Source organism: Typopeltis vanoorti, chromosome 2 (genome assembly GCF_054136105.1).
Source record: "Typopeltis vanoorti isolate ZY-2024b chromosome 2, IOZ_Tvanoo_1.0, whole genome shotgun sequence".
Lineage (NCBI taxonomy): Eukaryota > Metazoa > Arthropoda > Arachnida > Uropygi > Thelyphonidae > Typopeltis > Typopeltis vanoorti.
In genome coordinates this window covers 84,689,279-84,704,542 of record NC_143550.1, presented here as the reverse complement: position 1 = coordinate 84,704,542, position 15,264 = coordinate 84,689,279, and the positions used below count along the sequence as shown (strand labels likewise).

At 32.9% G+C, this 15,264-nt stretch overlaps 1 protein-coding gene across 1 annotated transcript in view; it reads left to right on the top strand.

Annotated features, from left to right (window-relative positions):
- The window catches only part of LOC150109219 (uncharacterized), a 672,102-nt gene that overhangs the window by 29,828 nt on the left and 627,010 nt on the right, over positions 1 to 15,264 (top strand). The window contains exon 3 of the mRNA XM_090401856.1: positions 5,635 to 5,724. Within this exon, the coding sequence (XP_090257982.1) occupies positions 5,635 to 5,724 (90 nt within the window). The remainder of the gene's footprint in view (positions 1 to 5,634; positions 5,725 to 15,264) is intronic.

Below are 15,264 nucleotides of genomic sequence, written 5' to 3'. Positions count from 1 at the left end.
GTTTAAACTAATACAGAAAACCATTTGATCAGCCAAGTATAAAATTGCCATCCCATCCTCATTCATTCAGTATTTGGGTTGTTACCTATTAACAAAATTGGGTGTTGGTTAGCTCTCTGCATTCTTTACAAGTTGTGGAGATCTTCTGATTATCTAGTTTTACTCCATGGGCAATATTTAATCCCATCCTCTAACATTTATATCGTCATTTTTTTTTTTTATTCCACTGCTTGAGGAATGTCTCTACATATTTCTATTTTAACTAATCTTGTTCATATTTGTTTAGACATGGCCATAGTGCCTCTATTCCGTCATCCCATAAGCAAACACAGGGCTTCCACTGATGAGATTTCAATAAAGGTTGAAACCAGTCTGGGTAGTGACCCTTCCTTTAATGAATAGCATTATACCTGTCTGCAAGGAGATGTGTTTTGCATTATGGGATACTGAAGCAAGTGATGAGAACTTATACCACCTTTGCCACGAGTTGTCCCAGTCCTGAAAATACTTCAGGCGCAAACTTTGTTTGCTTACACTTGGATAAAGGATTAAACCAAATGAATAATTGGTAGCATAGCCAAGTGAAAAAACTTCCATCAGCTTATCTCTAATCCAGAGAATTTTAATAATAAGGTGTGACACCTTTTGGTAGCTCATATAGGGAAATATGACTTCTCCATTACTTCTGCCTTAGTATCACTACCTCTGAGTCTGGCTCCCATTGATGTGCTTTTGCACAGAAGTGGTTGCCCCTGAGATATGAGAGGCTCTGCTTGGGGGTAGGTTTTTGGCTGTCTCTGAGTGGAGTCACTGCTGAGTTGGATGGTCCTTCGGTCACTTGTAGTGAGTGGTCTGGGACCGCCTAATTTTTAGAGAGGGCTTTACTTAAACAGCACTTCAATAAAGGTTGAAACTGGTCTGGGTAGTGATCCTTCCCTTAATGCATAGCATTATACATGTCTGCAAGGAGATGTGCTTTGTATTATGGGATACGATATATGGCAAGTGATGAGATACCACCTTTGTCATGAGTTGCTCCAGTCCTGAAAATACTTGAGGTGCAAACTTTGTTTGCTTATACTTGGATAAAGGATTAAACCAAATATATAATTGGTAGTATAGCCAAGTGAAAAAACTTCCATCATCCCATCTAACTATTTTTAGTATTCATATTAGCATTCATTTTGTTCTTTTTATCCATCTGTCATCAGAAATTTTCATCACATATCATGCTCATCGCCGTTTATTATCTTTTTATTATTCTGTTACCTTTTTTATTTTATTTTTTTTTTTTTTATCCGTGAAAACAGCCATTAAACATATTAATGACTCTTTCCATGTCCCTTTTATTATCTTTTAGTAGGATTTCAAGTTTTCTACGATACATCATTTTCAGGAGAACATACTCATTGTAAATCTTTCTTCTTAAACAGTTGGATAAATTTAAAATACATTTCTGTATTACTTTCCATCCTGATTATTCTAACTGATTTTATGATCATCTTTAATGAATTGCCAGAAATTTATATGGGGTATTTCTGCTGTACATTTTTTTTAAGTTATCCATATTTATTGGTAGGCTTATCACTAGCATTCGTTAAATTCTATAATCATGTTTTATTTATTTATTTTAAATTTTGATGATATTAGTTTATCATCAGGTCATAAATTACTAAAATATTCTTGCTTATATTTTTTCCTCATTCTTCCCAGTTTAGTTTTTTCATGACATATTCAAAAAAACTTCGTAAAATAGTCGTCTTCTTGCCTGATCCCTCTTTTTATTAATATCCATCCACGAGAGATTTATTGATAACACGAAATTATCTTAAAATACATAAAATATTTCAATCTTGTACTTTAATTTCATTAATTACTGTGTTTATCGTGATTTGTTATCTATAAAATATTTCAGCTTGAAAACTAGTAGTTCATTATCAGTATATAAGGCAAATTCAAAAGGTAGAATATAGAACAGTGGATTTCTCATTCATTACACATGCCAATGAATTAGTGATGCATGAGGTCATAAATAATGACATAATGTTTTTTAAGTATTTATAGTTATTATGAATAAGTATCTCCCAGCCTTTTGGTAAGGAGCTACAATTATTTTGATTTAGGTTGAGTCAATTCAATAAGATCTAAGAGCTCTCTCTAAACATTCATATTTAAAATTACTTTTATGGATGTATGCTTAATTGCTTGTTATATGTATATCTAATTAGGTTGAATTAGCCACACCACCTGATTTGGTCAAATATAGGCATAATATAGTCAAATAAATGCTTGCCTAAACTGCAGAAGGTGTGTATCAGATATGAACATTTAGTCGAAGAGAGTCGCAAGGCTTTGTTTACTCAACTCAGCTTATTTCATAACTACCAGAAGTTTGGACATTTCTTATTCTCAGTAAATGCAAAAAAAAAAAAAAAAGTTTTAATTTAATTTTTTTTTAACAACATTGTCGTTCTCAATGTCTTAATATGTTCACATGCTATCTTTGATTTGTGCACGAATTTGAAATCCATTTGGCCTTTGAATTGGCTTGATATCATTGGTGATGAATGGCTGTTTGATTCATTCTGAAATATTTAATGTATTTTGAGATAAATTCATATTGTCTGTAAACTTCATTCTTGTGTATATACATGCATCTTGTTATTCAACAAAGGAAATACAGACAGCAAATCTCCTGAGAAACAAGTGTATTTTGTTTCTCAGGAGATTCCCTGTCTCCTCAATTTTTGATGGAGAGAGAATTGAGGAAATCAGCAAGTTTGAGTACCTGGAATCCATTATTAATGTGAAGAATTGCTGTTCAGCAGACGTCAGAAGATTAGGAATGGCTAAAATAACAGAGACTCATCTAAAATGTGGGAGGATGGGTCTATCTCCAGAGGAACAAAGTTGAGCATTCTGGGATGTAGCTTGTTTTCCAACAGCAACTTATGGATTTGAGACTTGGAAAACCAAATAAAAGTCTGATAGGAAAAGGATAGCTTCTTTTGAGATATGGTGTTACAGAAGACCATTGAGGATATCATACCAGTGGTGTTCAATCTTTTTTACTATGCGAACTACTTTTCTATAATAAGTTATTCTGCAATCTACTCTCTTATATATGTTATTTGGCAATCTACTCTCTTATATAGATCACGTTCCCCATTGTTTATTTGTGTGTAATGAGATATCATGTTCCACAACCTGATATCTCATTACACACAAATAAAACTAAAAAAAAAAATACACAACTAAAAACTTTATTTGTATATTTAAAAATTTATTTATCACTTTTAATTATTTTAATGCAACATATTTTAATACAACAACAACAACAACAAAAAAAAAAAAAAAATATATATATATATATATATATATATATTGGAATAAAATATTTATTTCTCTATTTTGGAAAACAAAAGTTAGAAAAAACAACAGATTTATTACAAACAAACTCGCAAGTTACAGGAAATGCTGGTTGATTAAAAAAAAAAAGTTAATGTGAAATTTGGCAGTTTGGATCTTGCAATATTTTCATAGTCAAGTTGATATGAAGAAGTGGCCAATCGCAGACAATCATCCAAATGATCATTTATAATTTGGTTTTCTTAATTGATTTTTAAAGACGGTCATATTTGAAAAAAGCTGATTCTGAAAAGTATGTTGATCCGAAACATGACAGAATTTTTCGCACAATATCAGTTAATATTGGGAATTTCTCATGTGCATACTTCCAAATGACTTCATTGTTTATTGATTTTGAATGTAAACTATTCTGAATATCTATTATCTCAAGTTCTACTTCAGCTTGGTTTATATCAAACAGCCCACTAATTTTATTTGAAATTTCTGTGATGTTTAAGTTTTCTTGAAATAGATTATTGATAAAAGATACAATCATTTCAGTTTTAATAAAATCTTTAAATCTTGAATTTATTTCTTCCTCAACTAATTCTATTTCACGAATAAATTCTTTTAAATCATAGCGAAGCATTTCTTGATTTTGTTCAAAAAATTTTAATAAATATGGGAGATGTCTAAATTCGCGGTCATTTATATTTTTCTTTAATAAAAGTAAGTATTGTTGGAAAGTTTATATTGAACTTAACATGTCAATTAAATTTTTATCTCTACCTTGTAACTCTAAATTTAAATTGCTTAATTTTGTACAGAAATCTAAAAATGATAAGTGTAACAACCATCTTTTATCACTCAATTGTGGATAAATATCTCCTTTTTCATCAAGAAAAATTTTTATATTGCTAATTAATACAAGAAATCTTTCTAAAAATTGACTTCTGCTGAGCCAGCGAATATTATTGTACAACAGAAGTTCCCTATCATGTGCCTGTCATTTAAATAACTGCCATTACAGAGCTTGTTCTCGAACAGAATTTACAATTTTAAATGTAATATCCAAAATATCTTTTGTGTTTAATCTTTTACTACACAGTACTTGTTGGTGAATAATACAGTGGTATGATAAAAAATCTGGATATTTGTCATCGTTTTTACATAATGAAATGAAGCCTGATTTATTACCTATCATTGCAGGAGCACCATCAGTAGTAATAGACACAAGTTTAAAAAGCGGAAGTTTGTGTTGTCTCACAAATTCATCAAATGCCGAAAAAATATCTTCTCCCCTAGTCTTTCCCAATAATGGTATAATTTTCAAAAGTTCTTTACTTGAATAAGCTTGAAATACCATGCAAATAAATACTATTAACTGAGCAATATCAGTGAAGTCTTTTGATTCATCAAATTGTAATGAAAATGCAACACACTGGCGAATGTCTGACATTAACCTGCCTGGAAACTTTTCTCCAGCAATTGGAATTCTTCCTTTCGGCAATTTGAAACCTTGTCTTCAGCCTAGAAGTAGTCTTTCTAGCGACATCTCGAACTGAGAAGCTCCTTTCTGGAAGCGGGAAACTCCTCTCTCAAGCAACGTGGATCTGGACAGTCTCTCTGATGGCACTTTGGACCGGGCGGCCTCCTCTCTGACAGCAATTCTGGAACAGGGACTTGGCAACCCCCAAAGAATCGGGATGAGTCTTTCATCTTAAGTTTCAAATTTGGCACGCCTTTGGTTCTCCTCCGCTTTCTTTTGATTGTAATTTGCCGGCCATCAGAAAATTATCTGTGCAAACAATTACCTAATCAAACGGAACAACAGTGGTATTTAGAAAGATTGTTATTGAAACTTGTATGTATGAGAAAGGCTTGCGGGCTCTAAGTGTATGAATGGTCATTGAAAATCCAGGAACCACGGTGTTAGATCCTGAATGGAGAGCTTTACAAGTAAATTCTTTATTCAGGATTTAACATGATAAATACTACTATTATGAAGTATTGTATTAGTATTATCCTGTTTTGTCTATTTTGCAGAAGGAAAAAATGCAAGTTTGTTTCCTAGAGCATAAACTCTGCTATCTACATATGAGACCAGCTAATATCTTAAGTTTGAAAAGCTGTTATAAAAGTTAATTGAATCCAGGTCTTTTCTGTCAAGGGCAATGTTGTTACTAATTATGCCAGAGAAGCTAATTTTAGAAATCTTTTCCTTTTTTAAATTAGGATTAATTAGTTTAAGTTGTATAAGAAAACTAATTCATATTTTATTTATAGGAAGAAAAATGGTATTCTGAAGAATTAAAAAAGGAAGTAGAAAGATTGCAGGTAACTGTTACTGCCAGAGGAGAAAAAGGTATTGACCAGGTACTTACTTTCATTGGATCACATTACAAAAAAGAATTAAAACACATTGCCATTACTTTCATATGAAAATTAAATATTGTTAGTCTCTTCTCTTTGTGTCATATTCAACCTGAAATTTCTTTAGTGTTTTTAGATATTTCATTTTAAATATTCTGTGGTTTTATTACTAATTTTTGAAAAATCTTATGTTTTCATGGATAAATTCAAATTTAACTATTTTGAATAGCTACTCTAGTGAACATTGTGACCAAGCAAGTTTGCAATAATGAACTCTTTTCAGAAAACTCTTTTGTTAATTTTGGAATTTATTGTGCCTTTTTTATGTTTTATTATTATTATTACATGATACTTGCATGGAGTCTGAACACATTGCAGAAGACGATCCTCCTATATAGCACAGAACATACACTGTCCATTACATGATCCACCGTTTCTACTAAATTTATCGGTACACAATAAATAACAGAAAAAACTCACTTAGAAAGATTATTTATTAGTATAATTTTTGCCAGTGTGTCACAGGCATCTTCAGTACATTAAGCTCAAAATTAAACACTAACTGACAATTCCAAAAAGTGCCGCCTAAGTAGCTGGTGTAAGATAACTAAAAAGGTCAATAACTTTCCTAAAAAAAATTCTTTTCCTAAGATTATTTATACTAATAAATAATCTTTCTACGTGAGTTTTTTCCGTTATTTATTGTGTACCGATATGTCTACTCACGGTTTACCTCTTTTAAAACTTCTACTAAATTTAATACCTTCTTCATTTCAGTTTTGTGCTGAAGGTATGGATTTTTTTTTTTTTACTGAGCAAACAGCAAAATTAAATATACTTTTCTCCTGTTTTGCTCATAAAAAAATAGATATGCTTTGATACCAGTGATAATTAATGTCCAATATTAATTAAAGGAAATTAAAGTAATCATAGTGGTTAATCACTCTTATAATAACCATTGGCTAAGGCCTGAAATATATTTTTTACATTGTTTAGTGGGAAAAAAAGAAGCTTGGCTTATTTTACCTTATGAGATTCAAAAATTGATCAACATTGGGGAAGGGGGATGAGAAAATTCTCTCTTACACTATCACACTAATAAGTAAAAGAAGGAAGCACAATCTGCTGTACTACTGGACTCTCAGAATAAAATTTTAGATTCTTCCTTTACAGTAGTTTTGCTAATAAAAAAAAAAGAAAAAAAAGAGCTCTGTTATTCACTATAGTTTCTTATTTACATTTCTTGGTATTGAACAGTGTAGTCTACTTTCCTTCTCTGTTATCTCATAATATGAAAATCTCTTATCCCTTTACTTAACAAGAAAACATATGTATTGGATACAGAGACTTTCAACCAGTAACTGTAATTAGAAAAAGAAAAAAAAAAACTGGGTTTTATTTGGTCATGGATAACTTACAAAGATAATGAAACCTATTAGTTTTGCCACTAAAACTTGTGGCTTCTTCTGGTTAAAAAGTACATAAATGCAATAAAAGCAAACATAAACTATAACATTAATAAAACAAGCTATGTAGGAATCAATACAATATAAACTAACCAAAAACCACATGGGAAGTAGCATGAGTTAGCTATTGATCAACATTGTGGGCAAGTAGTTGGCTGAAAAGTTTGTCTGATATATGGAAAGATCTTATAAGTGATTTCCAGGTAATCTTGATTCCTATTAAGTGTGCCTTTTGAAACGATTACCATTGTAGATTCTTTTATGTTGCGAGCAGTAAGTTGTATTCAGTGTAAGGCATTGAACTATTATTCTACTCAGTGTTGTGGTGTGTGCATTAAAAATGAAAAGTCAGGCCCGAGTTGTCTTCCTTGTTGTTGTTGACGTCTCCAGTGTATTCTTTCTGCTTTGTTTCAAAATTTCTCGAAGTCTTCTCAAGGCAATTGATGGAAAGTCAACAACCTCAAGTAGACTAGTACCGGCCTGCTTGCCCAAGTGGTTAGCATATTGTAATAAGTTTTTTCACTTAGTTACAAATTAAACTTGACAAAACATACTATTCTTGTTTGCACCTTTATCCAGGTGTAAACAAATAAAGTTTGCATGTGAAGCATCTTCACAACTAGATTATTTGTATATAGAGACTGATGACTCCACATCAATTTCCTTCATATCCCATAATGCAAAACACACATCCTTTTGGACATATATAATGCTATGCATTATGGGAAGGACCACCTACTCAGACCAGTTTTCACCTTTATTCAGGTTTCATCAGTGGGAACCTCTATACACAAGTAGCCTAGTCGTTAAGATATTTCCCAGCAAACTCTGCTTACACTTGAATAAAAGTTTAAACAAGAATGTAATTTTTTGGTTAGTTTAATTTAATTTGGTTAGCATATCCACGCTCCATCCACTGGGGCTTCAGGTCATATCTTACTGTGGTCATGGATGTATGTGATTGTCTTTAAGTGGGACATGTAAAAAAGTTCCATGTTTGGTCTCTAGAGCAGGGTTTCTTGACTATTTAAAAAATGTATAAAATTTATGAAATAGAAAAAAAAAAATCCTTACTCATAGTACCAATGTACTATATTGGCCTTGTAAATGGGTAAATCTCTTAAATAAAAGACTGGTCGTGAAGATGCTTCATCCATAAGCTTTGTTTGATTTGCTTGGTTAAAGGATTGAGACAAGGATATAATGTTTTGTCAATTACAATGAGAGAATGCAAAATTATGATCTTGACTGAGGCAATGGACTGCATCTTCTGCATTTTCCAATTTTTCTTTAGTTTCAGCAGTTTCAAAGATGCTAAGAGTGCCCTGTGTGGATGCTACCATAAATTACATCAATCAAAGAATTAATGCCCTTGTGAATGCTAAAGGTGATTCTATATGGATATGTTTCAGCTTAGCACAATGAAACTTTTGTTTAAATTTCAAGCAGTTGGGTATGGTGTTTTGGTATGTGTTTGAAATTAGAAATTCATCCCAGCAGCACAGAATCCTAAAACACTTCCACACAATGCCAGGAATGTTTGTTCTATTGACATAGCTTTTACCACAGAACTCAGTTATCTTCCCCACACTTTTTTAACTGTAAAAAGTTTTTTCACTTAGTATAAAAGTGAATTATACTTGGAAATATCTTCACTACTAGGCTGTTTGTATATAGAGGCTGTTGGCTTCATATCAGTTGCCTTAGTATCCCATAATGAACAGCACAGCACACTTCCTTTATGTTGCTTTGCATTACAAAAAGGATCATTATCCAGCCTGGTTTAGATTTTTATGGGGTATCTTGACTTCTGCATTAATATGAAGTTGGTATATTCTTGAGTCTGGCTTCCACTGAAGAGACCTAAATAAAGGTCAAACCAGTCTGGGTTGTGAACCTTCCAATAATACATAGCAATATACACTTCCAAAAGGAAGTATGCTTTGCATTATGAGTTGCTAAGTCAACAGCCTCTATACACAAGTAGCCTACTTGTGAAAATACCTCACATGCAAACATTATTTGCTTACAATTGGATAAAGGATTAAAGAAGAATGTAATTTCTTTGCGAGTTTAAAATGACATACCAATGTGGTGATTATTCATAATCTTGATACATGGTATCAAATTAGGTTTTGCCTGTCATTACAGCTTCATTCATTCTCACTTTCATTTATTAAATTTGTTAGTGTTCTTTACAAAGATATACTGATAAATAAAGCAGCTAATTGATTTTGTCTGTTTTATATATATATATAAATACACACTATTTACTAATAATTGTCTAGACACCCCTCTTATTTGACATTATGGATTATTTCAGGTTTGTTAATAATATATACTGGTGTACAGATAGTAAAAAGCAGTATTTCATCCTTGCAGTTGAATGCAGGTGGCATGGCAACATGACATGAACTCAGTGACTTTGAAGGGGTGCCATCGTGGGCTGTCACATTAGTGGCACATTCATACGTGCCATTGCTGCTCAACCGAAGCATTCAGAATCAATGGTTGGCAACAAATGGAGATGTTCTGGCATCACTAGTGCAGGAAAATGCACACACAGTATATTATCACAGCATTATTATAGCATTACTGATTTGGTCTATTGACCATAACCTAACTGATGAAAAAAATAAATAAAATAAAAAAGCATGTGTATACGAGGTTTGTTTGGGAAATTCCAAAACAAAAAACTTCTTAAATAAAAATTTTCCTGTCTAACTTAGAAGCTATTTGGCCTTGTCACCTTCAAAGTAATCTCCTCCACTTTGTATACACTGCTGCCAGTGTTTCTTCCATCCTTTGAAACATTTATGGAACACTTCTTTCAGGATACTGCGCTGTTCTGCGAGCAATTTTTTTCTTTATCGAGTCAGTTGACTCAAAATGTTGGTTTTTCAATGTCAATTTCAATTTGGGGAATTAAAAAAAAAAAAAGTCTGCTGGTGCAAGATCACATGGGTAAGCAGGCTGTGGACGTACCATTGCTTTGTTTTTCACCAAAAATTGATGGATTAGTAATGATGTGTGTGCTGGCACATCATCATGATGAGGCATCCATCAGTTTTTCCTTTCCAAGCATCAAGCTTTTTTTTTTCTGATAGTCTCATTTGAGGACATTGTGTTATCTCAAGCTAATACTCCTTTGTTCACTGTCTTGCCTTGGGGTAGAAATCCATGGCGAATAATGACCTCAGAATCTAAAAAAAAAACTGTCATCATTACTTTGATGTTTGACTGCACTTGTCTCACTTTTTTTGGGTTGGGTGTGGACCCACTGTGATGATTGAGCTTTCATTGTTATGTCATAACTGTAAACCCACATCTCATCCCCGGCAATGATGTTTTAAAAACGTTTTCATCCTTGTAAGCTCAAATTAAAAGCTCGTGGCTCACATCAACTCGAATTTGTTTTTGATCATCAGTCAGTCAGAAAGCGAGGCAAAAATTTGACTGCATTGCAATGCATGCCTAAATTTTGCATAAGAGTCTCGTAACAGACAGTTTCTGAAATGTTTACTTCTTCAGCTACCTCACGAACAATTAAACAGCAGTTAGAACAGATGACTTCACAACAGATGACTGCAATATTTTTGTTAATTTTCAATTTTGATAGTTGTCCTGAATGGTGATCATCATCGACTGAAATTCGGTCATCTTTGAAATGTTTCCACCACTCGTGGAAACATTTCAAACACGGCCTAAAGCCTCATACCCAAATGCTGTTTATAATGTTTCAGGTGTCTCCGTGAAACACAAAATAACAAAGCAAAATATCACTTCGCAGTTTTCATTACGCTATTTTCCAATATTGTAGCATATGAATCACACAGCTAGTAGCTCTTGTTGGCACAATAATTCAAAATTTTGAAAATTTTCCGAATAAGCCTTCTATAATATAAATTACATCAATAGTTCATATTATGTTTAATGGAATGAAGAAAACACTAAGAATATAATAAACAGATGGTTAATACATTCTTAGTGTTGACCATAAAGGGAAAAAAACATCAGGTTTGGCCAGCTATACTTATCAACTATGCAGTTGATTGGAACTTTTCAGCTATGCCTTATATAGAAAAGAACTTTTATTCCAGACTTCTGAAGGAATCTGTTATGGTCATCACTGAATAAAAACCAAGGACTAATACTAAGTGGCATATAGAAATCTCTTATCAAATCTTTTAACATTAGCAAGACTTCGCCAGTAATCATCTTCTATCCCTAACTACAGGCAGCTAATGCATGCCACGTGTTTTTTGTCTAACATGAATTTACCTATTTGTATTTGGCTGAGATTATTTTGTCATAGAGTTCTAGAGATTGCTGGTGACCTCAGGTCCTTATTTATTTTTAATTGTGAACTAGGCAATCTAAAATACTATTATAAAGAACTGTTATTTGGTATCCTGAAACAATTAATTCACATTTCTGAATTTGTTTCTCTGGATCAAGACATCAGGATGTTATTTCATTTGAATATGGACCACCCATATTCTTCATATAAGTAAGAACGGAACCTCAGGAGTTGGAAAGACCATGGTCCATATCCGACATGAAGAAATTTTTTTTAAGGTTTTTCAATCAAAGATGATTTAGCCCATCTCATACAGAGGTGGGGAGTTTTTCATCTGAAAACTCGGTTTATTTCATCCCTCAAAACAGGCAAACTGGCCTTAGTATCCTATTGAATAAGAAACAATGGGAAACCACCTTGTACTATTATAATTCCCTAGTAAAGTAGCATTGCTATCCCACCAATCATGTGGTTGAGAAAACACACATAAGTAAATACTCTAATAATAACAATAATAGTGTAATTAATGCATCTCTAATAATAATAATAATAATGTAAGTAATAAGACTCTAAGTCTGCTATTTTACAAATGAATGAAAACTTTAGGTCATCAATCTCCAACTGCAGAACTCTAGGTACCATAGGTATGAATAACAGTTCAGAGTAGGCATCTAGTCCATCACCATCTAGGGATGTTGCTGCACTAAACCAATAAATCTTCAACTCTCTTGACAGTAAGATTTTAATACTCAGAATAAAAATATTCTCCACCTGCCTGAAAATAACAGAATGACTAGTAACTAAATTATTCTGAGTGAGAATGTTCTTCCACTGTCTAAAGATAACAGGTAATTAAAATGAATGCACTGACAATAGCTACTGGTGCAATTTATCCCATCCTACCTTCTTTTTTTGTTAGTCTTGGTGGCCTCAGATCACAGCCAAGTAACTTTTCTTAGAAACCTGATTACTGCATATAACAGGAGGGTTAATTTTGTCTGTGGGATTCAAATTTTTGTCTTTCTGACCAAAGGGCATCATCAATACTGACTGAGCTTCAGAGGCTACATATATGTTAAAATAGTCATAATCTACAAAATTATATAAAAATGTTTATAATTATAAATCTTTTTACAATTGATTGCTTCTGTACATTAGTATTTATTTAGTTTGGGTTTTGTAACTGCATATGATCAGCATTTATTATTATTATTTCGGGCAACTCCAAGGAGTCGACAGACTCATTGAGGGAGGCCCTAACATCATGTCAAGAACAGCTATTCGACATTCACACAGTATCTATCATACCTCACCTTGAACTCATTCACGATCATAGCACCCACAACAGACTCTGGCAGCTTATTCCACTCATTTACCACTCTCCGAGTAAAAAACCTAGCTCTAACATCCTTGTCTAAGGGTGTTAGAGCTAGGTATTTATAATGTGAAATTTATTGTACTTACCAGATGTCTGATGGTTCTAATAATTTCAGTAGTTCTTTATTGTAATTCACAAATACAAATTCACAAATATAAAAAAATAAAAAATATATTTTTTAATGAAATTATATGTATGGTAAATATAATTAAATTAACAACTACACAACTATGTGGATCTAAGTTCTTCGAAAATAAATCTATACTTTATGATCTTTATATTTAGAGGATAAATTCATTCTCTCACTGACTCATTCCATTATTAATTTGTTTAACATGTGCTTAATCAGTGCACCAGACTGAGCATTTTGTTTTTCACAACAGATTTCTACAAAACAAGAAATGTTCATTCGAGTCAGTTCTTTATCAGGCCTTTTCTCAAAATATAAAACTAACTTTCATAGGACTATGCAGTGTTTGCTTATTTACCATATATTTTTCCATTCATCCTCACTGTTTTACTGATTATAAATATTCTTACCTCATGCAATATAATTACAGGGTGCATAAACCACATATTCATTACCAAAGAAAACATCATCATCAAATTCCTGCCATGTACCCTCAAGAGGGTGCATATAGGATATGATAGTACTACATGAAAAACTGTAATGGGTTAGCGAAGAAGATTACTTGGAGTATCTCTGCTGGATCGACTAAGAAACGAAGACATAAGGAAATGACTAAAACAAGAAATAACAATAATAGACAAAATCCAAGAAAGAAGACTGCGATGATTTGGCCATGTAACCAGAATGGGAACAGAAAGACTACCATCTAAAGCCCTGAATACAACGATGGATCCAAAGGACGGCCCAGAATTAGATGGATAGACAAAATAAAAGAGGACCTGAAAACCAAATCAAAATGAGCGACACCAAACTGGACAGAATTGTTCGGACTCTCCTGGGACAGACGGAAGTGGAAAGAGTTCATTCGGCATCATCATCATCATCCACATAGATGATGGAAGGAAGAAGAAGACATGAAAAATTCACATCATTACTAACTTCCTATCTATGATTTTCCTCCAAATCAGGCTATTACTTCTCAAGAATCCAACAATATCAGATCTTATATTTCTATCGTCCAAGGCACATTGTACCGTATCAATCCACTTATATCTTGGTCTTCCTCTGGGTCGTTTTCCTGCCAGCCTGGCAGAGAACGCTTGTGTTTTCTAATCTAAAACAGTTCTTTTTAATACTTTATAAAATGTATCTAAAAGTACAGTCTCTTCATTAAAGCACTTTACAGTTTCAGATTTCTGCAATTCTGCTACTTGTTTTGAAAAAACAATTGATATCACCAGTGTTCTTAAGACAGAAGACGACGAAAATTTTCATTTTGCATTTCTTCTAATGTGAAAACAGAATATCTATTTAATATCTGATTTTATTATTATTTGCTTATTGACAGCATTAACTTTTCCAGTTAAGGAATCCAGCTTGTTAAGACCCCTTTTAGGAATCCTCTATTAATACTATTGAAAATAAAATAACGATGTCAAGAAATTATATTCTTGGTTTCATCCTTCTCCAAGTGTAAGAAAACAAAGCTTGGACACAAAGTAACTTCATGATAGGGAAACTCATATATAGAGGCTAATGACTTCACATCAATTGCTTTAGTATCCCATAATGCAAAGCACATATCCTTACAGATATTTATAATGCTAAGCAGTACTTTTTTCTGGAAAAAAAGGTGCCAGTACTCACCATGAAGATGTTATTACAGCAATTTCCACACTTTTAGCATATCCTCCAATATACCCTCGTTGTCTCACTTTGTTGGCACGCTTTGTGAGCGGCACTCTTCTTATGATTGTCAATTTTTTTCTTAATGACATGAACCGTTGTTTGCAAGATTCTCCAAAATGACTGATTTTACCATTTGCCCACTCCGCTGAAATTTTCGTTCCCATGTGTTTATCGACAGCAAGACTTCCAACATCACGACACGCTTTACAGCTCAATATTTTATTCTTGACATACGGCCACTCATTTCTCTCACAGAAGTCATTTTTCTGCAAAAGTGTCCAATATTTGGGCCAATCATTATCAGAAGCTGCTTCCTTTTGACCACATGGATCTTTGGTCTTGGTTTCGTGGTCCTCTTCACCAAGTGTATTTTCGGTGCTAGTTTTCTGTTTTACAGGATCACAAGTAGATTCAAAAATTTTGGCTTCTTCAGCCTTCCCTTTTTTACTCATTGGTATAAAGTAACTACTTATTTTCCTCATTTTGAACAATGATTGCACTGATTTAACTTAGATTAATTCAAAACTCACATGAACACCTGCCTGTTGCAGAGTGAATATAGAACTGATAAACTGATATT